This window comes from Ursus americanus, chromosome X (assembly GCF_024610735.1).
Source record: "Ursus americanus isolate L20-20 chromosome X, mUrsAme1.1.p, whole genome shotgun sequence".
NCBI classification, from domain to species: Eukaryota; Metazoa; Chordata; class Mammalia; order Carnivora; family Ursidae; genus Ursus; species Ursus americanus.
In genome coordinates, this window is record NC_142164.1 from 105,551,820 (window position 1) to 105,573,726 (window position 21,907).

Genomic DNA, 21,907 nt, shown 5'->3' on the forward strand with positions numbered 1-21,907 from the left:
GCGTGGTTCCCGCCAGTAGCTCCACCGCGCGCAGCGGCCTCCGGGGTGTCAGCGCGCAAAGTCGCCGCTTAATCCCCGCCCCTGCCAGATTAATTAGAGCCTTCTCAAAGCAGAAAGTTTCGAGCCAGGGGTTTCTTTCCCAGCCGCAAGTGCATCAGGGAATCGACACTCCTCCGGCCCAGCCGGCCGCCTCTCCCCAGACACCACCTGGTACAGGGTCCCCGGCGACTCGCGCCCCTCCAGTGAGGGCCTCCCGCAGCCCTAGCAGAGTTCTCGAGACCCCCCTGGTGACCGGCGACTCCTCGGGTCACCGGAGTCACATCCCAGGCCCGGGCCGCTCCCTCCAGAGCCCCGGCCCTGGGTTCGCGGCCAGCAGCCGGGGCGCGGGGCGGGGCGCGCCGGGGAGGCCGAGACCGCGCGCTATTCCTGTCGCTGTGAGCTACCGGCATGTTATGTACGGCGCCCAATCATGCCTCCGACCCGCCGCGCTGACCTGCGCCCCCCCCTTCTTAATCCCCCAGGCTTTGATTTGATCCTCCGCGCGGAACAAGCTCACCCCCCCCCCCGCCCCATACCCAGTTGTCCCAGGCCCTCGCGGGTGCCCGCAGTGTCCGTCCTCCTCGTCCACCCCCGGGAGGCCAGAGCCTTCGCCCCGCACTCCCGGGACGCCCCGAGCCGGGCCACATCCGCGCATCAGCGCCATCGGAGATCCAGCACCCCTCAGAATCAGTCCACCCACAGCTCGGCCCTTCCAGGTGATGGTGCGTGGCCACTGCGGCCCCTGGCGCGCAGGTGTGGGCTCCCCAAACTGGGACGGGGAGGGGGCTTTGGGCAACGCGCTGGGAGCCTCGGGAGCAGCCACAAGCAAACCCTGCTCCCTCTGGAAGACTCCAAACTCCGTGCCCTCCGCTACTGGGAGCGTCTGGAAACCATTCCCCGACCGGGTTTGCTCTGAGGGGTACAGGGATATCTGCAGGCCTGGATGAAGGAGCCCTGGGCTTTAAGCTGAGCAGGCAAAAAACGGGCCCCTGCTAGGGGCTGTGGGGCTCGCGTAGGGGGCCCTGTGCCCCGAGATGCCTCTGGCCGTGCCGGGTGGGCTCCAGCCCTGGCCAGGCCGCTTCCCGCCCGGGACATCATGAGTTACTTCCTATCTTACTGTAAAGCTCATGGCGGCGCACTGCTCACCGGCTATCAGGCCCTGCGCTCGGAGGGCTTCCTGTGCGATGTGACGCTGGAGGTCGAGGGCAGCGAGTTCCCGGCGCATAGGTCGCTGCTCGCGTGTTCCAGCGACTACTTCAGGGCCCTGTTCAAGAGCCACACCCGGGAATCCAGGGCCAGCGTGATCCACCTACAAGTGCCGTCGGCGGCCGGCCTGCAGCGCTTGCTGGACTTCATTTACACCGCCTGGCTGCCGCTCTCCATGGACACGGTGGAAGACACGCTGGAGGCCGCCAGCTACCTGCAGGTGACTGAGGCACTGGGGCTGTGCGGTCGCTACCTGGAACGCCAGCTGGCGCCGGAGAACTGCTGCTTCGCCGCCAACATGGCGGCGCGCTTCGGCCTGGCGCACACGCTGGGCGCCGCGGAGAGCTGTATCGTGCGCCACCTGCGGGAGCTGCTGCTGCGGGGCGCGGGCCCCATGGGGCTGCTGGAGCTGAACCCCACGTCGCTGAAGGCTGTGTTGGGTGCCCCTGACGTGGCGCGGGTGCCTGAGGACTGGCTGCTGGGTCTAGCACTGGCCTGGCTGCGGCAGGAGCCTGAGGCCGAACGCCTGGCCCACTGCGCCTCGCTGCTCGAGCGTGTTCGCTTCGGCCTAGTACCTGCTGACGTGCTGCGGCGCGTGTACTCCGGCTCTGGCCTCGTCCTGCCCGCCCGGGTCAAGGGCCTCATCATCCAGGCCCTCAACTACCACACGGCGCCCTCCCGCCAGCCGCTCTTGCAGGGCGAGCAGACCAGCGTCCGGAGTCCCCAAACCCGCATCTTGTTGGTAGGGGGGTGCAGGGCGCGGGAGGCGGTGATCGAGGAGGTCGTGGTCCCCCGGGGGGTAGCCAGGGGCAGGGTCGCCGCGGCGGAGCCAGAGGAGGAGGAGGAGGAGGAGGAGGAGGAAGATGAGCAATTGGAAGAGGAGGAGGATTGGGAGTTCACCCAGGACGTGGTGGCCTTCGACGTGTACAACCACCGCTGGCGCAGTCTCACACGCCTGCCTGCGCCGCTACTGGGGCACAGCGTGTGCACCGTAGGCAATTTCCTGTTCGTCCTGGGCGGGGAGAGTCCTTCTGATGGCGCCTCCTCACCCCCGGCGGACGGCGTGCGGGCGGTCACGGCCGAGGTGCACCGCTACGACCCGCGCTTCCACGCTTGGACCACGGTGCCCGCTATGCGGGAAGCGCGGGCCCATTTCTGGTGCGGCGCCGTGGGCGAGGGGCTCCTGGCTGTCGGGGGTCTGGGCGCGGACGGCCAGGCGCTGGCGTCCGTAGAGATGTATGATCTGCGCCGGGACCGCTGGACGGCGGCCGGGGCACTGCCGCGGGCGCTGCACGGCCACGCGGGGGCCGTCGGGGACCGCGGCGTCGTGTACATCTCTGGGGGTAAGGCGGGAAGAGGCGAGGGCGGCGCGAGCAGCCTCCGGGAAGTGTATGCCCTGGGCCCTGGGGAGCGCGCGTGGAGCAAGAGGGCGCCCATGAGCACGGCCCGCTTCGGGCACCATATGGCTGTGCTGCGCGGCGCGGTGTTCGCCTTTCTGGGGCGCTATGAGCCCTTCTCTGAGATCGAACGCTATGACCCCGGCACGGACCAGTGGACTCGGCTGCGGCCGCTACCCTATGATCGCTTCTGCTATGGGCTGGCCGTGGTGGAGGAGACGGCGCTGCTGCTGGGCGGCCTCAAGTGGCGGGACTCGCGGCAGGTGCCTACCCGCAACGTGGTGGGCTATGACCTCGACCTGGACCGCTGGGAGGACATTGGCTGCGCGCTACCCTGGGCCTGGAATGGCCTCCAGTGCGCAGTGCTGCAGCTGGCTGAGGGTGGGGATGAGGAGAGGGAGGGCGGGCTCGGAGAGGCGCCAGATTTAGTGCTGGGCTTATTGGGTTAGTGCAGTCTCCGGACGACAGAGGAGAAAAGTCGCGCTTGAGCAGGCTTACAGAGTAACGCGTGGGCTTTTCCTAAGAATGGGACTCTGGGAGCAGAGCGGCTTCTGAAGTTTAAGGATGCAAACAAAGGCTTGGTCGAAGAGGAAAAATGCCCCTTAAGCTGAGAATGGGAGACTGGAGGGGTCAAAATAGAATGTATGAATAGGCTTCAGTGAGCTGGGGATTTCTAGGAAGACTCATGCTGGTCCAGAAATGGACTTTTGAAAATAAAATATGGCCCTGTTTTCCCTCTTACAGTTAAAGTGTTGCCCTAGGTGCTAAACGGTGATTACTTTTGTGCCAAACAAACAAGGCCAAAAATGTACCACAAGAAGTTGTATACAAAACCCGGAAAATTGTTAGCTATAAAGGCTGTAATAAATAGTCGGAAAAGATGGCATTATCTGAATAAATAGTGAAGGGAAAGTGCCTTCATTAAATAGCATGAAATCATTGTAAGGAGAACTATGATTTTATGATTCAGAACCACGTTTATAGTTCTGCTCTGATGGTTTAATATAAATGTAGAACTGAGTGGGAAATAATCTCTAAGAAAGCACTTTTTTCTTGGAGAAAATATCCTAGGTTAAGTTCTTTTGTCCCTCATTATTACCCCTAGCCTGCTTTTGCCCTGGCTTTAGGCAGCTCATTGGTTTTAAGTTTTATTTCAGCAGTTCTTAGCCATAATAATCAGGTTCTTCTGGTTACATGGAACATCTAGCAAAACCCAAACTTCTTTCATCTTCTTTAAAAGTTCATTCTGCAGACATGCCGTAGGTTATATTTGTAAAAACAAAAAACAAAAAACAAAAAAACCCCACAAAAAACACAACACATTTTTGGCGCTTCCCCCCCACCCCAACTTCCCAAGAATCAACAGAAAGGAAAGAGGAGTAGGTGAAATTTTCAAGTTTGTGTCAGCTAAATGGGAAAGGAGCTTGATTTTGTAGGGTCTCCGAAAAGATCCTTGCACACACGGAACAGCTGCTGCTTCTGGCTTGTACCACGGATGGAGTGGCAAAGTTCCCTAACTAGGGAAGGGGGTAGGGGGAGGGAGGCTCTGTGATTAGGTATCAGAGAAATGTGGTGAGGACTCTGTATGAATAAAGTAGGTGCCTTATAAGGATTCATTAAGAGCTAAATTTATTTCACTTAAGTTTACAGTGCTGCCTCTCTCCTAGATTTGAAACTAATGCAATAAAATGTACAGATAAATATAGTGTTAAAAGGTCTCTTTCATGCTAAGCTAGTCACGAGTCTTTTAAAATTCATTAGTTTAATTTTTACCATTTAAAACCACAGAGCTGACATTACAAAAGTAAAAGCTGCTTAGTAGCAACACAGCTAGTCTTTCCATCAACTGCTCATTCTTTACAGGGCACAACCTTGCCACTGTATTCATGACACATCCATCAGGTACATATATTTTTAAGTGAATGTACACATTTGGTCTAGTAAACATCAACAAGTCTAAACACCTGTAACAAGCACACTTCATTTTAGGACAAGAGGTTTTGGGTTTCTTTTTTTTACATATACAAAATTCCACAAATTTAATGTACGTCAATATCCATGCAGTAAATAAATGTTTTTACAAATAGTTTTTTTTAAATGATAAAAATATTACACTAGACCCAAAATTCCATACAAACATTAATACATGATTTCTTATCCATTTTGACTAAATATAGGATTACCGAAAATGTGCTGTAGAAAGGCCACTCTCCTGTACAGTGTGCAAAGTCTGCAAAACGATAGTGATTCAATGTTGGTTTCAAAAGCAAAGAAAAAGATCCCTGCTGTGGAGTTTTTACTTTCTCCTCTACAGCAAAAATATTTACTGGCATATATCTGAACTCTTAGAGATGAAAGTACATTCACTGAGCTGTACAGGCAACAGTATAAAGCTGATTAGAAGTAGATTTTAGGATATAGAATAGTAAAGGAGGGTCTCTTCTTCCTCCTAAAAAAAAACAGCAAATTGTGACTTGTACGTTATGCAGCCAGACACTAAAAAGCAGCACAGTCATTATCATGCTGTGATCACTTTCAAAAACGAGATACTTATAAATGGAAAATATATGAAGAGGACTTTTTCACAGACTTCATCCACTCTATAGAAACAGTTCATGAAGCTAGGAAAAACCTCTGTAAATTCTTTCTCTCATATAATTCAATGTAATATATCTCTGAATGACCATTATCCTCTTGCTCCTCAGGAGAGAGGCACATTTTTATTTTTCAACATTGTTTTCGATATTAGAACACATATTGGCCTGTAACTAAATGTATTTTACTTCTCTGCCTGTAATATAATTCCATAAGTTAAATTAATGGACTAGGGGGAAAATTGGAAACTAACTGGAAAGTTGATTCGTTTCAGTTTATCCCTTGTTTTTTAGGAGCTGGAGTTTAAAAACATGAATTCGGGCTGAAATTTTATATCTATCTATCTATCTATCTATCTATCTATCTATCTATCTATCTATAGATATATCTATCTATCTATATATCTGTTAGCTGCCTTTCTGGGTGAATTAGCTGTGTTTTACAAAATCCACTCTCAAATTCCTCTGTACACAATCAGCATTTCATCACTACAAAAATAAAGGAAGATTTAAACCAAGAAAATAAAGCAGCTCTATCTTCAATTTTGGTCTTAGTTACAAAAACATCTTACAAAGCTTTGCCCTGATACACCATTAAGTGTCCCCATAGATTTGGAATAGTATTTCCATTAACCAGCTTTCACAAGTTAACAGACTTTTAAGACGAATATTAGATACCTGAACTTTTCTTATGTTGATGCCTCCTCTATTTTGCTTGACTCTTGTATGCATATCTACATTTCACAAAAATAAAACTACAGCATTAAACTTTGCGCAATGTTTAAGAAAATTCTTAGAACATTTTAATAAATATAAAAAGGTTTAAATTCTTTCCCACCCACAAGGATGTCTGCACCTGAAAAAATGTGATTTACTTTTGAAGTCTTGTTTATATAAAATTAACTTGGAGGGAGAAAAGATGACCTTAGAAAACTGCCTTTTTGTGGTTTTACTACTTGAAGACCACCTGTCTTCGCAGTTGTTTGCAAAAGTTAATTTTAAGTCATTGAAGACAGTTGATTTTGCACATGGTAAACATAAGCTGAGCACTAATTGCATATAAAATATACAAATGCTCATTAAAGACAGTGGTATCATGACCATATATGGTTTGTTTCATATAGTTTGGTAACATCAAAGTATAGCTTGTCAAGTGTCCCACACACTGATATAAAACTACCTCGTATACTTGTTCAAAGTACCCGAAGGTACCAGATAGCCAGAGGGCAGAATACACTTACACGTGTGTTTCAATGTACGAGTGAGTGTGTGTGAGAGAGGAAGTGATTGCATCTACTTCAGAAGAAATACTTAATGGGTCATTTGAGGTGGTGTTTTGACAGATATCCAAGAAAAGATCGAGGTACATCTGCTTCCATTGTTGGAATTCTTTAGATGTCAAGTCTGGATTGTCTAGGACTTTATCAATAATGGCTACTTCCCCTTCTCTGGCCTGAAAAGCAAAAAGAAAAAGTATTCAACAGTTAAGTTGGGTACAGACTTTTATTCACGTTTAAAATAAAAAAGTTAACATGCAAATCTTAAGAAGCCCATAACAAGCAGCTCTGGTATGCTCAAACCCAGCTATTTAGACTCAAATCCTAGTGTGCTTTTTTCTACACCCAAGGAACGCCTGTACTGCCCACTCCGTGTGGTTCATTTCTCTTGGCTGGTCTCGTTACCCATCTCTGTCTATGGAAACCTTCCTCATTCTTTAAGATCCAGTTCAAATGCCTCTCATTTCTTAAAGCTTTCCATCAACAATCGAAAAGAAAATGTTTTCTCCCTCATTTATGTCCTCCCAACACTTTATCCCTGCCCCTGAGTGGACTTACCACATACTGTGTCTTGAGTTACTTTTGCCCAGTCCTATCTTTCCTGCTAGATGGTTAGCTCCTCATACTTGCATCATAGAGAGCATGGCCCTCCTGTCACTACAAACATATAATTCTTGCTGTAGGAATGTCACGGCTCCCTTCCTATAGCACTGGGGGTCTGCAATGCAAAGGCTCTCAGCTGAAGAATGAGCTTCATTATGGGAGAACTCAACACAGTGCAGCTGTCTCCTGTGGGAGAAGAGAGTCTTCCAGGTGGAAGGGGGGATGGAAGATAAGGGGGTAAGACAGTCTGAGAAGCTAAGGCCTGTCTTTTAAGGGCTCAAGGAAGGGGCAGGGAAGTCTAGGGAATGTTCTGCAGGAAGTGGGAAGGGAGAGCTGGGTGGGAAAGATAGCAAGGTGCCTAAGCAGTTGCTTTGGTCCCTGGGGCCAGATGGGGACAGTGGGGCTGGGGCCTAGGATGTTGGGAGTAGCCCTGTGCTCGGGGAGGGGCCTGTTACAATTCCAGGGAGTACACATGCAGGGTTGCTTGGGCAGTTATCCTTTCCTAATGGGAGATTTCCATCCCTTGCTAATTTCCCACACTAAAAAGCACAGGGCTCTGGAGTTTGGTTTTATCAACGAGGCACATTTCTTCACGGTGACTTTTCATCATCTTTGCCCCAGAGAGTGGAGCGCAGCCTCACACCCCTAGTGATTCACCAATACTCAATGAACTGAACACTGGCAGGAGCTCAAATTCTTTGCTACTGGAAGTAAACACTTTTGGGAATCCAGAGCATAAAAGACAGGTGTGAGGGGCTGAGAGAACAAGACAGAAGCGGGACTCTGAAAATATGTGAGCCTGACCAGCTTCAAAATGCCTGTGTTTTCACAACCAGACAGTTTGGAGCTGAATGGCGTGGGGTGCTCTGTAAGGTGGGAAGGTGAGGTTATCTTTGGAGTACAGCTGGTCAGCAGAACCACTTTTTTGGTTTTGAAGATTTTATTTATTTATTTATGAGAGAGAAAGAGAGAGAACGAGAGGTGGAGGAGCAGAGGGAGAGGGACAAGCACACTCCAGGCTGACTGCAGAGTCCGACATGGGGCTCGATTTCAGGACCCTGAGATCATGACTTGAGCCGAAATCAAGAGTCAGACACTCAACCGACTGAGGCACCCAGGTGCCCCTAGCAGCATTATTCTTATGAATATTATAGCTCTTTTTAAAATTCTGGCCTTAGTTACCAAAAGGCCATTAAGTCGTCCCATGGATTTGCAATAGTGCTTGCATGAATGCCAACTGAAAGCTAATTGACCCAGAAAACTTGGCTGCTTGCTACCGGAAACTTTTTAAAATCAGGCATTTTCTATTTTGTTTCTCTCTTTGGTACTCATCAAGCTTCAGAATCACCAAACCTCAGCAGCACACTATGAATCTGAAATATTTCCCAAAAGAGCCCTTTGACCTTCCGTTTCCTGAAATTACCGCACCACATACTCTGTACAGTAGTTCCTTTCTCTTTTTGAGTTTTCAAGGGTGGAAAACCCGCTTAGGGAGAATTTGTATAACAGGCCCTCTCCCCTCATACACACACAGTGAGGGGGCTCTGTTTTCTGCCTCCCTCCTCAACTTCCTGCCTCTCTGCTCCCCTCTCTTCAGCACCTCCTCCCCAATCTGGGGGTGGCATAAGGAGACTGGAGATAATGTAAGCGCTTATGGAAATGAAGAATAAGAAAGTAACATGTGAGTTGGGAACTGATAGCGTAAACAGAACAATTATAAAATTTGTACACGGAACAGGAATCACCGTGGCTTCAGTCCCAATGTGCTGCAGGAGATATTCATGAAATACCGCAAAGCCTTTTAGTGCCCACTACTGCATTCTGCATGCATTCTGTGTTCTTTTAATAACTATATTAATAACGACATGGCATATTTATCTTAGGAAAACGAAAGACCCAGGAATAACACCAGCCCCACATTTTTGAAAAAAATTTTAATTACATCCTGTTTTCTCCTAGAACTAAATCACATAACATTTAGCCAATGCTTTGAGATGATAATGAAAAGTAAGGTGTCTTCCTCTGTACCAGCGCACTGCAGTGCCCTGACAGCACTTTAGGAACCGCTCAGCCTCAGGTTCTGCCTGTTTATCTGTCCTCCCTCCCCCTCCCCATTTTGTATTTCTTCATTTAGAGCATCTGCTAATCCACGGAGCTCAAGAAGGAAGCTCTTGAAAAGAATTTCTCCTTCCATTTTGTATTCTTACCTTTAAAGTGCTTTTGAGAATTCGCAGCCTGTGCAGTTTGTCATTCATCACAGGGTCATTACATCTCTTTATAAATGATAGCTTGTATTCCATCTTGGTTGAAATGCGATGTTCTCCCAGTGGTGACAGACTGGCTTGCTCCAATGCCCTGTATAAATCTTGCAATGAATCTCCTAACTTTTCTTCCCTACTTTCACCTGCAATGTCCAAAAAAAGAGAGAAATGAATCCAGTGTAATGGACACTTAATGGACACTCCAAAAATCTACTAAAAAAAAATCCAAACCATCTGAAAAACAGGATAATGAATGATTGGGAAAACACTGTATTACATGAAACCCCCCCCCCCCACAGCTGCTAGTTATATTAGGTCAGATTTTTTAGAATGGTCAAATAATAAGATGTTTGGTTAACAGAATATTCTCTGAATAGCAAATCGCCGTACGTAATCTTGAGTCCATTAAATTCAAAGATAGAGTACAAAAGGTACACAACACAGAAACAATCCTGCATGTAATTTAATATTTTAACACATTAATGAATATCCCTTATCATTATACTGAGAAGCATAGAAGTGCTGATTAATAGAGCTCTCCTGGTTTGGCAATACTGAATGAACTGATTTTTACATTTTTCCAGACTGCATAAGATGGAATGGCATTCACTGGAGTATATCTGATTATAAAAATCTTCCAATAATGTACCAGAGAGGATTATTAGGTTTCATGTGACTGCCATAGTAATGCCTGCCATATTGTAAATCTAGTAAATGATCATAAATTATCATTAATAATAATGCTTTAATTAAAATGAAATATGAGAATGTTTATATGCAAATGTAAGGAAAAATCTGGCACATACTAGGAGAAGCTGCTTAGCATTTGTAAGGTCTGGGAAGGAAATACTCTAATTAAATATTTTTGAGAAAAAAAATTAGAGACTGGTTCAGGAAAGGATCTTAGATCTATTTGAATAAATCAATCTCCCATCTTGTTCTTTAATTGCCTGAATACTGATGTCATATCTTTCGCAATAATGATAAAGATAAACTCGGATTTTGCTTTGAGTGGTAGATAGGATTAGGGCTATCTCACGTTTCCTTTAATAGAGAGCCAAAGAGTACTATTTGAGGAATACTAATTATATTGGCTCAAGGAGTAAATATGGAAGGTTGTTCATTCTACCATGGTCCATGTGAATATTTTAGGCTTTCTGACATAGTTAAAAAAAAAAAAAGACTCCCTAATTGCTAATTGCTAATAATAGTAGTTAACATTTCTATGTGTCAGGCAGAAGGGTAAATGATTAACATTCATGGTCTCTCTTAATTCTCACAATACTGAGAGGAGATCTATTTGATTTTCATTTTATAGCAGGGAAGCACCTTGCTCAAGGACGTACTTAGAAAGTGTTAAGTGCTGGAGCCAGAATTGCAGCTGCGCAGTCTGGCTCCAGGATCCTTGATTTTAAGGAGAATCCTATACTGCCAATTTGGGCAGTGCTCATTTGAACTGTGTATTTTAACAGTAGGCGATGACTGATTTGTGAGAATTCCTTAAAGAGCAGCATTCTAAAAAAATGTTTGAGAGTGTACCTAAAACTGCCCCCAAAGCCCGTAAACACAGTACCTTAACTTGAAAGGACCACCTTTAGCAGTAAAAAGTAGCTTCATTGCAGTTTCATATTCAATTTTTGGCGCTGCTGTGGAGGTTAGCAACTAATGGTCGGTATGGTTATTGAGTTCTTCCATTAGAAAGTTCCTTGTTATCATCAGCACATGCTATCATTAATCCCTCTCTAACGAATTTTTAACTTCCTAATCATATGACTAAGAACTATAAAAATACAAAAATCCCTTTTAAACAACAGCTTTTTAATTCTCTGTTGGCTCATCCTAGGATGTCGGCAACACCTAGAGGATTGTGAGGGACAGGTGAATGGAGCACTGTGAAAAGGAGTAACTGCTTTGTGGGTTAAGAGCAAGATCGAAATAAGATAGGGAATTTTGACTGAGAATGATTTGGAGCCAGGAAGGCACAAAATCACAAGGTTATTGAGAGTAACTGAATGGGAGTTGTAAAAACAAAGATATATTGGAACAGCATACTTCCATTTCATAAATCATAGGCCAAGAAAAGACCCCGAGGAATTATTTGGTAGTCATCATTCTTTGTGCCTCAGGGCAAGACTGCATCTAAAGCCAGATGTAATTTCATAGAGCTGGGGGGGGGGGTGGGCAGGGAGGGTGGGAGGCCTAAGTGATGAATTACAGTGGTTAATGTATGAGGTGGCCTAATGGATTAGTAGCTTATCAGTTCTTGAAAGAATGGGAAGAAAAAAATGGATTCAGAATTTAGTTTTAGGATTTAAGGGAGGCAGAAGTATTTTTATATTTTATATAGTAAATTTTTATTTTAAGATAACTACCTAACACCATATGGAGTATATATTTTGTTTAAAAACATTCTTATCCAGTTTTCTTTCTCCCCAGTTCTTAAAGTTTGCGGAATACTGGGCTAGGGGACTGACTTTTTTTGTAAAATTTCAATGTGGTTCTACTTTAAGAAGGATAAGTAAAGATTTAATATTAAAAAGTGACACACACAGCTATTAAATAAATACCAATGGAAAGTTTTTTCCCCCTTCTTGCCGTTAAAGGACAACACAATTCTGCGAAGAATCTGGTTTGACAGCTGTTAAGAAGAATTCAGTATAGATTTATCTCTGGGCAGCACATTTGAACAAGGAATCACAATGAGACGGAACACAGAAACATTTCCAAGTATATTAATGGAATAGTGCGGCTCCTACTAGAGATAAGTAAGGCTCTCCCCACCCCAATCCATACACATCATACACATATGCAACACCACAAGACACAGTAGTGGGATGAGAAAGGATGAGGGATTGAGATGCCAGGCTACCACAAAATGCCACCAATTACTTAACATTTTAAGACTAGACAAAGAGTCCTTTTATTTCCAAAGGACGGGGGTGAAGAGCAAAGTCACGTTATAAATCTGATTCACTGTGCTCAACAGTCAAAACAACACAGAACTCAACATTCAAGACAAAAACAGACCTTTATTTTCTTTTATAATTTTCAATTTGTTTCCTTGATTTTTTTGTCTCAGAAGAATACCAATTAAGTCAACTGGGGCTACTGTTGCAACTGAGAATATGAAAGCACCTTTATTTTCTTCTCTTTTTGCCCTCTTCTTCTTTGTCTCCTCACTTCTCTTCTGGTTTCTCTTTTTTAAACTTCGGCTTTTCTTCTAGAAGAGGCTTGTTTTGGAAGATGAGGCGAGCAGTTGTCGAGTTCTGCTTCCCAATTGACTTTCCTACAATGTACCAGTTCAGCCATTTGGAGCACTGGCGGAGCGCCAGCTCTTTTGCAATTTGAAAGAATGTTTTCTGAAAGTTGGCAAAGTGTAGAAGACCACATGCAAACCACAGGACGTATATAGGAACCTTCTTAGGAACCTTCTGTAATTCCTAATGAGGATGTGTATCGCTGCCACAATGAAATTTTAATTTGTATCCAATTTACTCAGGAATTCTGGGTCTGTGCAGGAATAAATTCCCTCCCAAATTTTATTTATGTTTACAGTGTGTAAATTAGTCCTGTATCAGATGACATACTCTTCCAATTTTATTAAAGCAAAGTGAACATACAAAGTTCTCTTTCCGATATAAAATTTCATTGGCTGATAGATTTGAGGATCACAATGAAGTTACTGATGGATTAACTTGTATTCTGTGTTGCGGGGTGGGGGGGTCATTTCTGGCTGTGTCCTACTTGGCAGGGGTGAAAGAAGACCCTCTGTTGTCTCATTTGTACTCTAACTACACTATGAAATATCGTGACTCTAGGAATGTGGTATCACGACGATTCACTGTCCAGTTGTTTCAGGTTGCACATGACTTCCGGGTGGTGATAAAAAAAAAAGCTCAAGGAAAAACATTAGGTAACACAACACAATACGTAGTTCGTTGCAACTTTCTTGCGAATGGCTTATTAGCAGATGATAATGCATCTCAGATACTAAAAGGTCTTTAGTTGACGTATTTCCCTACATTCATGCTTGGTGGTTTCCAAACTTTTTTGATTGTGCATCTTTTACCAGTTAAAACACTTCTATTGTTGATAACTTACATACATGTATTACTGTATATTAATAGATATGCACGCTATAAAACAGACACAGAAAATAAATTCGAAAGGACGAGTTATGAAACCTAAGGAGAAATGCTAATGTTTTTTCCTCCTGTACCTTAATGGCCCCATCTGTACCGAGACGGAGACTGTGACTTTCCCTGAGCAGAATATGCCTCCCTCTCATTTGCATTTCCCATTCTTCTCCTGGGCACAGTGCCTTTTGCACCCAACATTTAAAGCGAGTGATGGTTTCCTCTACTTTATACATGAAGTACTCCAGAGAAGGCTCCCTATCCTGTGACTGTGTAATTTTTATGACAGTTTATTGTGTGATTTCGTTCAGGTTTCTTTGGTGAACACGAAGGAGAGCAGAATACGAACTTGGAGACCTAAAATTTCCTTCTGGTGTCCCCTGTTTCCCTGCCCCTGCAATGACAATGTTGGAGAGGAGAAAATGAAAACAAAACAAAACGCGATGCGTGTACCAATGGGGCTCTTGAAGAACCAAGCCAACAACGGATCATCGTTTCTGGTACATGTTTTGGAAGGGAACTGTGCCCTTTTAAAATTGGACAATGATGTCCTCGTGGAAACAGTCCCTTCCACAACACCGCTGGGTGATGAGCACAGAAGGCTGGGAAAAGCTAAGTCACAAGTGGGAGAGCAGGCTGGACATAGAAGCATTAGTCACCAGTCAGATGTGAGAGGCATTTGCTCAAGTGCAGCCGCAGGGGGCTCTGAGGCTTCCGGGCTGAGGGCATCACGTACTGTGGAGCACTATTCTTGTCAGGAAGGGCAATTAACATTTGCATTGAGACACAGGACTGGTTTCTGTGAATACTAATTTACTAGCATGCCATAATAAACAACTTATTTATATGTAAGGTGACAATTAAACTTTTAATGGATTCCATGTAGACAGGTTTAATGTTTCTCGGTTTTATGCTGAAGACGATTATGTATTCAGGACTTTACGCTATAATTTGAATTGTCTTATAATTAAATATTAGATCTCTTAATTCATGCTTTTATATAAGTCAATAGCTGTGCCTAGCATTGTAGAACTGGAGGGAAGGCAGTTTGTTATAGCAGAAAAAAAAAAGGAGAAGATTTTAAGAGCTGGCTTTTACTCGTTGCTCTGTACTCAACCACCCTTTTTCATAATTAAAAGTAATTTACATCTTTTAGGCAAAATACTGATGAAAAACTGATTTCAAGTGAGAAAATACCTTTCTTTTAAAAGAACAGCTTGAGTGGATCCTTTTTAAAGAAGAACATGTGAAGCCCATCCCTGTTAAGAATGACCTTGTGCTTCATCAAAATTAAGTACAGCCCATATTAGTGTCAGTCAATCCCTTCTGCACAACAGGAAAGCTTACTTCCAACAAGATGTGACAAAGAGGCAGAACTGAAGTTTATTCTATACTTCATTCTCTGAGCATGTAATTTCTGCCAAATTGTGTGGTTTAATGCCATAAATAAGAGCGTGGTTGAATTTTCAGGGCACTACAGGAGTTTTGATGAAGAATAGTTCAGATGGCAAAGTCTTGGTGTCCTTGGCATTGATTTATTGATCCACAGGGAAGGTTCTTTGAAGGACAATCACAAACATAAATGACAGATTCTAGATTTGCCCATAGAATTCAAAAAATTTAACTAGTAGAGACATGAAGGTCAAAGCACCTGACTCTCAGGCAGGAACTCATAAAGAGGACAGTTTAAAACCAAAGCTAAGACATGATTATATTCAAAAATGAATGTGGAGTCAGCATATGCCTTAACGAGAAAAAACGAAAACTCTTCTTATCATAATACTTTACTATGACTTAGAGAGAATGACCCCAAAAAATCCCACTAATATTAAATGCCAACAAAGAGCTTTTCAATGGATTTCTAAATACCACAACCATCATTTTCATATATACTTTAAAAACACATTAAAATGGGTAGAGCACAGAGGCAATTGTAAGGCAGATCAATGTGATTTTTATTCACAACACAAATTCCATTTGTGAGAAAGAAGCAGAGATTACTTCTCTTTGGAAAGATATTTACTATCAAGCATACTTAGCAAATTATTTAGCTATCTAAAAAGATTTGATACCAACTGGTCATATGTTTATTTTTAAGTAATTTATATTTTTACAGGTATTCACATTATGCAGTACCACACACTGCCGCGACAGGAAGGAGAAAAAACATTTCCAAATACAATGTTAAATTATTTGTTCATTGCACAGTATGAAATATCCATTGATTAGCATTGAAATTATTACAGAGTGTCTTAATCCAACTAAATTAAGGAAAGTTCACATCCACTACAGAAGAAAAATAAGCAATATTGAGCCATAGGGGACCCAGTTACATAGTATTAAATAATATCTGAAGCTAGTTTGAAAGACATCCAGACAAAATACTTTTTCAAAAGTGAGAACCACAGCCTATAGATTCGGAAAATTTTACAGAAAAAGAATAGCTCATGCCTGTCCTATGAGGCAACACCATTTGTATACAAGTGCCAAGAAATAAGGAGAAAGTTAGAATTTTAGCTGAGGAATCTAATAAAGCCTGGCATGAGGGATTTTCTTCATTAGTGTCACCGAAAGCAGTCTCTGTTTGCACCTGAATACACTTGATAATAGAATAAACATAGTAAATTTCAGAGCAGGGTATGTACACCTTGCCTTAATAGATTACACTTAGTTTAGTACAATACAGCACGTCAAGTTTTAAAAATGCAAAATACACTTAATACACAGAATTTGCTTCCTCTGCTTTGCCTTAAAGAGGCCACCAAAGAGTCCATTAAATAGCCAGGGTTTTCTAGTTATCGGAGCTGATCCCTCTCCTTTCCTGGTGTCAGGAGAACACAACTGAGGCGTCACCACACACAGCCCTTCCCCAGTCAGTACCCTTCCCCTTCCGTTCTCCCACAGAAACGGCAGTTTTCTGTCACTGCGCTCCAGCTTGATGGGCTTTGATCTTATGCTAGTCCCAGTGTAGGAAGCTTGCATTCTTCTTAAGAGTGGCCTGCCCCTCTTAATATCCCTTTAGGGAGGCCCCCAATCCAAAACACTTGATGATCTAAGCTTTTTAAAAGTCAGTTTTCTGTTATAAACAGCAAGGACGAGGCCATTTTAGTTGCTTGCAAGAGGTTGATGTTGAGTCTGCGCCGTGCCGACTCTCTCCGATCTAAATTCTCTAAACATTAGCTTATCAATCTGTGAGTCCAATGGGTTGAGTGCCAACAGAAGTGGATCCGATTTGGCATGGAGAGGTTCTACCAACTCTCGCAGTGTATTAGCCTAATATGATAAAGCAGTGATACAATATGATGAAAGACCTGCGAGTGCCATTATTTCCAAAGCACATTAGTATTTGTATTCGAAATACCATCATGCAATACCCATGAAGAGAAAAGGGAAAAAAATGGCTAGAATTGCATATGGTTTTAATACCATCATGTCTTTCTGTTGGCATGCAAGTCTACTTGGCCATAAACGGGACAATTTTTGTTCTATGCTCGGTTATTTGGAAATGCCAACCTTATGTATACAAAATAATACACAGCGCAGATACATTTTTCCCACTTCTATGCTTGCATATGCACATCTGTAATTCCAATCAGAGAAGTTTATGGTAAACGTATTCTCCGTACACTTGTAAAATGATCAGTCTTTCAAGAAAATGAAACTGTATTTCTATAGGAGATCTTTCCTCGAATTCACCCAATCAAGAAGCATGAGGAAAAATTTCCTGGTCTGCCTTCTACCTAACTGCCCTGGTCCATATGCTACCATGTGTTGATCAGTGAGACAGAGAGCCCAGCTAGTATGGCTCGGATGAGGAGGCCGCATGCCGACCAATACAAAGTGGAGAAAGATGAAAAGCCCTCACAGGGTAAACATGATGAAATGGTGACTTTACACCTGAGCGTAAGCCATATGGCAAAGAACTAAGAAACAAGAGACCAAAATTTCTGAATGACCTGGGCAACAAAGAACAATCGAGATAAAAGAAACCGTAATCTCTTTAAGTTCATTTTATTTTGGGTTTGGGGGAATCCAAATATTGTCATCAGGCACATATCAGCCATATTTTTTCTTTCCAGCCTGAGGCAGATTTTTATCTCCAACAGCCTGTGGCATCCTTTTTTGAGTTATATCAAGAAGGAACAAAGTAGGAGAGGCAACAGAGAAAGCGTATTGTTCATTACCACCTCCCTTAGAAAATGGAAGGGTGCATGTTGCCCATAGCCCAGTATCTAGATAACAGGACGCAGTGTAGTTCAGAAATCAGCAGAACTAATTTTTGTTTATCATATCATATCCTTCTTTTGCAGAAAAGAGGCTAAACATTAAGTAATCATAGGTAGGTCAAATGAAAGAAAAGATAATATGGCATTTTAGAAAATGATAGTCCTGGAATGCTAGCTCTGCCTCCTACCACTTTGTTTCAGGAGGTCATGGAGTTTCAAACAGCAAAATCAGAGGCAATCTACCTTGGGCACAAGGTTGTTTCTAAATTTAAACTCTTCCTAATTTGTCTAAATTCAAACATTTTGTAAGTTGTTTTCAACACATCCTTCTTTTCCCCTCAGAAACAATATTACACGAGGGGCTTGATTTCTATCTAGTGCACTTAACCCATACTGAACCCAAACAAGAACCCTGAGAATTAAGTCGCATTTAGTTACATTTGTGATACCGTTTCTATAAGATTGCTGAATTCCACTCTGAGATGCCGCAAACCCCTTCTCCGTGGAGCACCTTGCCAGAGTGCAGGATGGTGGAGGGTGGATGGCTGCTTCTAATGGGCACAACTAGCTCCCAATCTGCACAGATTAGCACAAGGGCACAGAACTCCTTAGGGAAAGGGGTTTATTCAAGCAGCCGTCCGGACGCTGGCCACCAAATCGCCAGGGTGGAGGTTTGCTTGTTAAGCACAGATTTCGGGGCCCTACCTCTAATCTACTGGATCAGAATTTCTGGGCCTGGAACTCAGGAATCTGCATTTAAAGCAAGCAAACCTGCTGAATCTTGTGCCCATCGCAGTTTGCGACCCGGCTTTGGGCCAGGCACATGGGGATGGGCTAACACTGTGGCTAGGGCCGGCTGGACTGACGGCAATTTTGTGCCGCAGAAACAAGTAGTTTGTAAGTTCTGTAAGTATAGCACTGTGTGTCACAGCTCACGCAATTTCAAGGTTTTCTGCTGAGGAACTGGATGCAAATATCTTGGTCTACAGAGAATACAGCAAGATAAAAGAGGCCTTGGTAAACTGCTTGAATAAATTCTTTAAAGCTTTATTTTTAGGTAGTGTTAAATAGTTCCTCTATTTTTGAGGCAAACGGAACGGCTACAAAGATACCTCCAGGCTCAAGCCCCCAGAATTAACTGAATCTCTAGGAGGAGTAGCCCCGGCAGGTAGGCGGGGCAGCTCTGACGGGGACTAGCATGTGGCTAATCTACATGAAATCTCCAGAACGCGAACCAACCCGCTTCGTAAATGATACTGTTCCATGAAAGCCTACCTTGGACGTCCGGGAATCTCATACTTCTATGTGTCTTTTAACTTTTTCACGTCCCTTTCCGGTTCTCAACACCCTCTCCTTTTCTCTCCCTTTGTACTTTCGCCAGGCTTTCTCTTGCTCCCTATTTCTACTCTTCTTCTTTGCAGCTTCATTTATCCCCCAATAGTCACAATAGCCAAACCAGTTAAAACTAATTTATTATGGTGAAACTAATTTTACTCCTTTTTTGAAAAAAACAGGTGGAAATTACATGTTGCTTAAAAAAAAAAAAACACCTTAAGTTATAGGGCTCTTGATGGTTTTGCTTTCTTTTGGCCAGTATCCTACCTATAAAAATATTCCCTACTTCCTGCTATTAAAATAAACTTCACTATTTAGCAAGCTTTTAACCAATTACATTTTGAAACAACAGCAACGTACTCTGCTGCCTCAAGAAAATCAGTCATGTTTCTGTTTGACATGTTACTTAACAAATATTTATTGAACTTCCACTCATCACTGAAACTTCCAGTTGTGAGGCCACCAGCCCAGCTGGATAAAAAGAAACAGATCCTGTTTCCCTGTTACTAAAGCCCTTGAGATCTGAAAGGTGAACCCAGAGGTAATACCACGTTGAGTCATGTATAAGATAACTTATTCCAGTCTGGTTCCACTTCCTATGAAAGCTCTTCACAGACTAGGTCCACATAGCAACTGTTGAGGAGGATTTTTTCCCCCTTTTTGTTTTATAAATTAAAAAATCTCCCCACTAAGAACCATTCAGATAATAAGCAGAAATAGAGATTCTAGAAACATAAGTTTTAGAAATGTAATCACCCTTCTAATAGTGTGCCTTCGAGGAAGAGCTGATGAGCCTTCAATGCCTGAGAATTAGATTATAGGGTAAGGACATAGGCACAAACATTTGCAAGAGAATGATTAAATTTAAATTCAAAATAGGTGACAAAAATCTTTTTCTTAATGAATGAAAGAAAAGAAAACACGGGGAAAATGGAAATTAGAAGTGCTTAAGCTGGAGAGCACTTTCAAAAATTCCTACTTATGAGTTCTAAGAGAAAATTTGGCTCCATCTACTCCATTATCAGTGAGATTCAGGGCAAACTTAAGGGCAAGGCCACTGATTACTGGTCTTCAGCTGCTTGCAGATAACAAAAGGTCACCAAGAGCAGACATCCAAGCAACACTGTGGAGCTCCGGGGAGAATAGAACCGTTTCTTTTGTGCTTAAAAAAACCAAAAAAAACCAAACTTGTTTAGCATTATCATCTGGAGCCTCACCTTTTAAATGTGTATTCAGATTTAGGTTTTTCTTTTTGAAAAAGAGGAATATCTAACACCATGAATTGATTGATAATCGGTGATATTTGCCTCAGCGTCAGTATTGAAAGAGTGGGCTGATAGACCTTCTTGGTTCAGAATCTTCGAGACTTGTTAATTGTGGCTTGAGTAGTATCCAAATCGTGAGGGCCTATTTTCTTGTAAAGGTTTAAGTTAAAAAGACAGGATATCACATGTAAAAAAATTGTTTGCTTATTTTTTATTTAATACCATAGGGGGAAGGAACTGGAAAGTGTTTATTTTTATTTTATGAATGAGAAGTAAACTTTTCATGGCAAAGTATTCTTTTATAAATAGTGATAAATAGTAAAACATAATATAGTTTGTTCTTATTCGTAAAGCACTTATGGAGATCTTTAATTAGCAATTCCAGGTAAAATAAAATATTTGATAAACCTAGCCTCAGGCAAAACAGATAAGAAATACTGTTTCCAGGTAATTAGAATGTTCCTCTAAATTGCTAAATCACAGTTCTATCCTTTGTGTATAATTCTCAGGAGATAGAGTATTTCCTTATGAAAGTAGTATCTCATCTTAATGTACCTATTGCTATACTATGACATTAGAGTGCATTTAGGACTTAATTAGTTATTACGAGTATACCACCCATTCTGGTTTTTTCTACCTGCATTAAAATCCACTATCTGAAATAAAGGCACATCCAAAGTACTCTCTAAATATAACATATATTAGCAACAGTTGAAGAGGTCTTTTATAGTTAACAGTCACAGAAGTACTTGCTATTTTAATTCAATTTGCCACCAGTTTATTTTCAATGAAGTGTCTATAGATATTTCAGAAAAATGTACCCTGGAATTTGGCCACATTATATTATTATCCTAAATATCACCAATCAGACTTTAAGATAGAAAATGAGAGCAGCGGGTGGAGCCACCCTGGTTCAGTCAGTTAAGTGTCTGACTCTTGATTTCGGCTCAGGTCATGATCTCAGGGTTGTGAGATCGAGCCCTGTGTTGGGCTCCATGCTGGGGGTGGAGCCTGCTAAAAATTCTCTCTCTCCCTCTTCCTCTGCCCCTCCCCACCCTGAAAAAAAGAAAATGGGAGGAGTTCATTTTTATAGACCTGCATTATTCAGTGAGGATTTAATGGGTGCCTATGGGTATGTATACTATACCAAATGTTAGGGATAAATATACAAAGATGATAGTCTGATTTCAAAAGAGTTCATGGCATAGTTGCACGACCCTTTCTCCATTTCTGTCTTAAAATTTTATAGTTAAGGATTATCAGTTAAGCTCTACTTTATTAAATACAAATATATATATATACACACACATATTTAAACTCAATTATATGACTATAATTATACAATTACCCTAATGTATATTATATGTAATCATAATATATAATTACATTAATAACATGTTGTATGGACATATTAATTTTAATTGATTAAATACATTTGGAATATACAGAAAATAAAAGTATCATCATCATTAATTTTTTGATGTAGTGTTCAATGGTTCATTAGTTGCGTATAACACCTGGTGCTCATCACAACACATGCCCTCCTCTTTATTTATTTTAGAGAGAGA

The 21,907-nt window shown here is 42.7% G+C and overlaps 2 protein-coding genes and 1 long non-coding RNA gene across 10 annotated transcripts in view; 2 read left to right on the forward strand and 1 right to left on the reverse strand.

The window, feature by feature from the left end:
* The first annotated feature begins 574 nt into the window (after positions 1 to 574).
* LOC123797216 (uncharacterized) overlaps positions 575 to 21,907 on the forward strand; it is a 210,469-nt gene continuing 189,136 nt past the window's right edge. For all 4 annotated transcript variants that reach the window (XR_006780901.2, XR_015723458.1, XR_015723457.1 and 1 more), the window contains exon 1: positions 575 to 755. This is a non-coding gene — a long non-coding RNA (uncharacterized LOC123797216). The remainder of the gene's footprint in view (positions 756 to 21,907) is intronic.
* On the forward strand, positions 755 to 3,991 carry KLHL34 (kelch like family member 34). The gene has a single exon (XM_045804990.2). It carries the CDS (start codon positions 1,136 to 1,138, stop codon positions 3,089 to 3,091), a length of 1,956 nt encoding a protein of 651 aa, XP_045660946.2. The 5' UTR covers positions 755 to 1,135; the 3' UTR covers positions 3,092 to 3,991.
* Positions 6,054 to 21,907, reverse strand: part of CNKSR2 (connector enhancer of kinase suppressor of Ras 2) — a 255,489-nt gene continuing 239,635 nt past the window's right edge. For 4 of the 5 annotated variants that reach the window (XM_087860268.1, XM_087860267.1, XM_045804992.2 and 1 more), the window contains 2 exons: positions 9,324 to 9,520; positions 6,054 to 6,689 (listed from right to left, as the gene is read on the reverse strand). In XM_087860268.1, coding sequence (XP_087716394.1) covers positions 6,474 to 6,689; positions 9,324 to 9,520 — 413 coding nt within the window. In that variant the 3' untranslated portion in view covers positions 6,054 to 6,473. Of the gene's footprint in view, positions 6,690 to 9,323; positions 9,521 to 15,281; positions 16,787 to 21,907 lie in introns of those variants that run through there. The other variant, XM_087860269.1, reaches the window with a different exon arrangement.

What these genes read in the sequence shown, in the direction of transcription:
- KLHL34 (XM_045804990.2), top strand. Translation starts at nt 1,136, where the DNA reads ATGAGTTACTTCCTATCTTACTGTAAAGCTCATGGCGGCGCACTGCTC.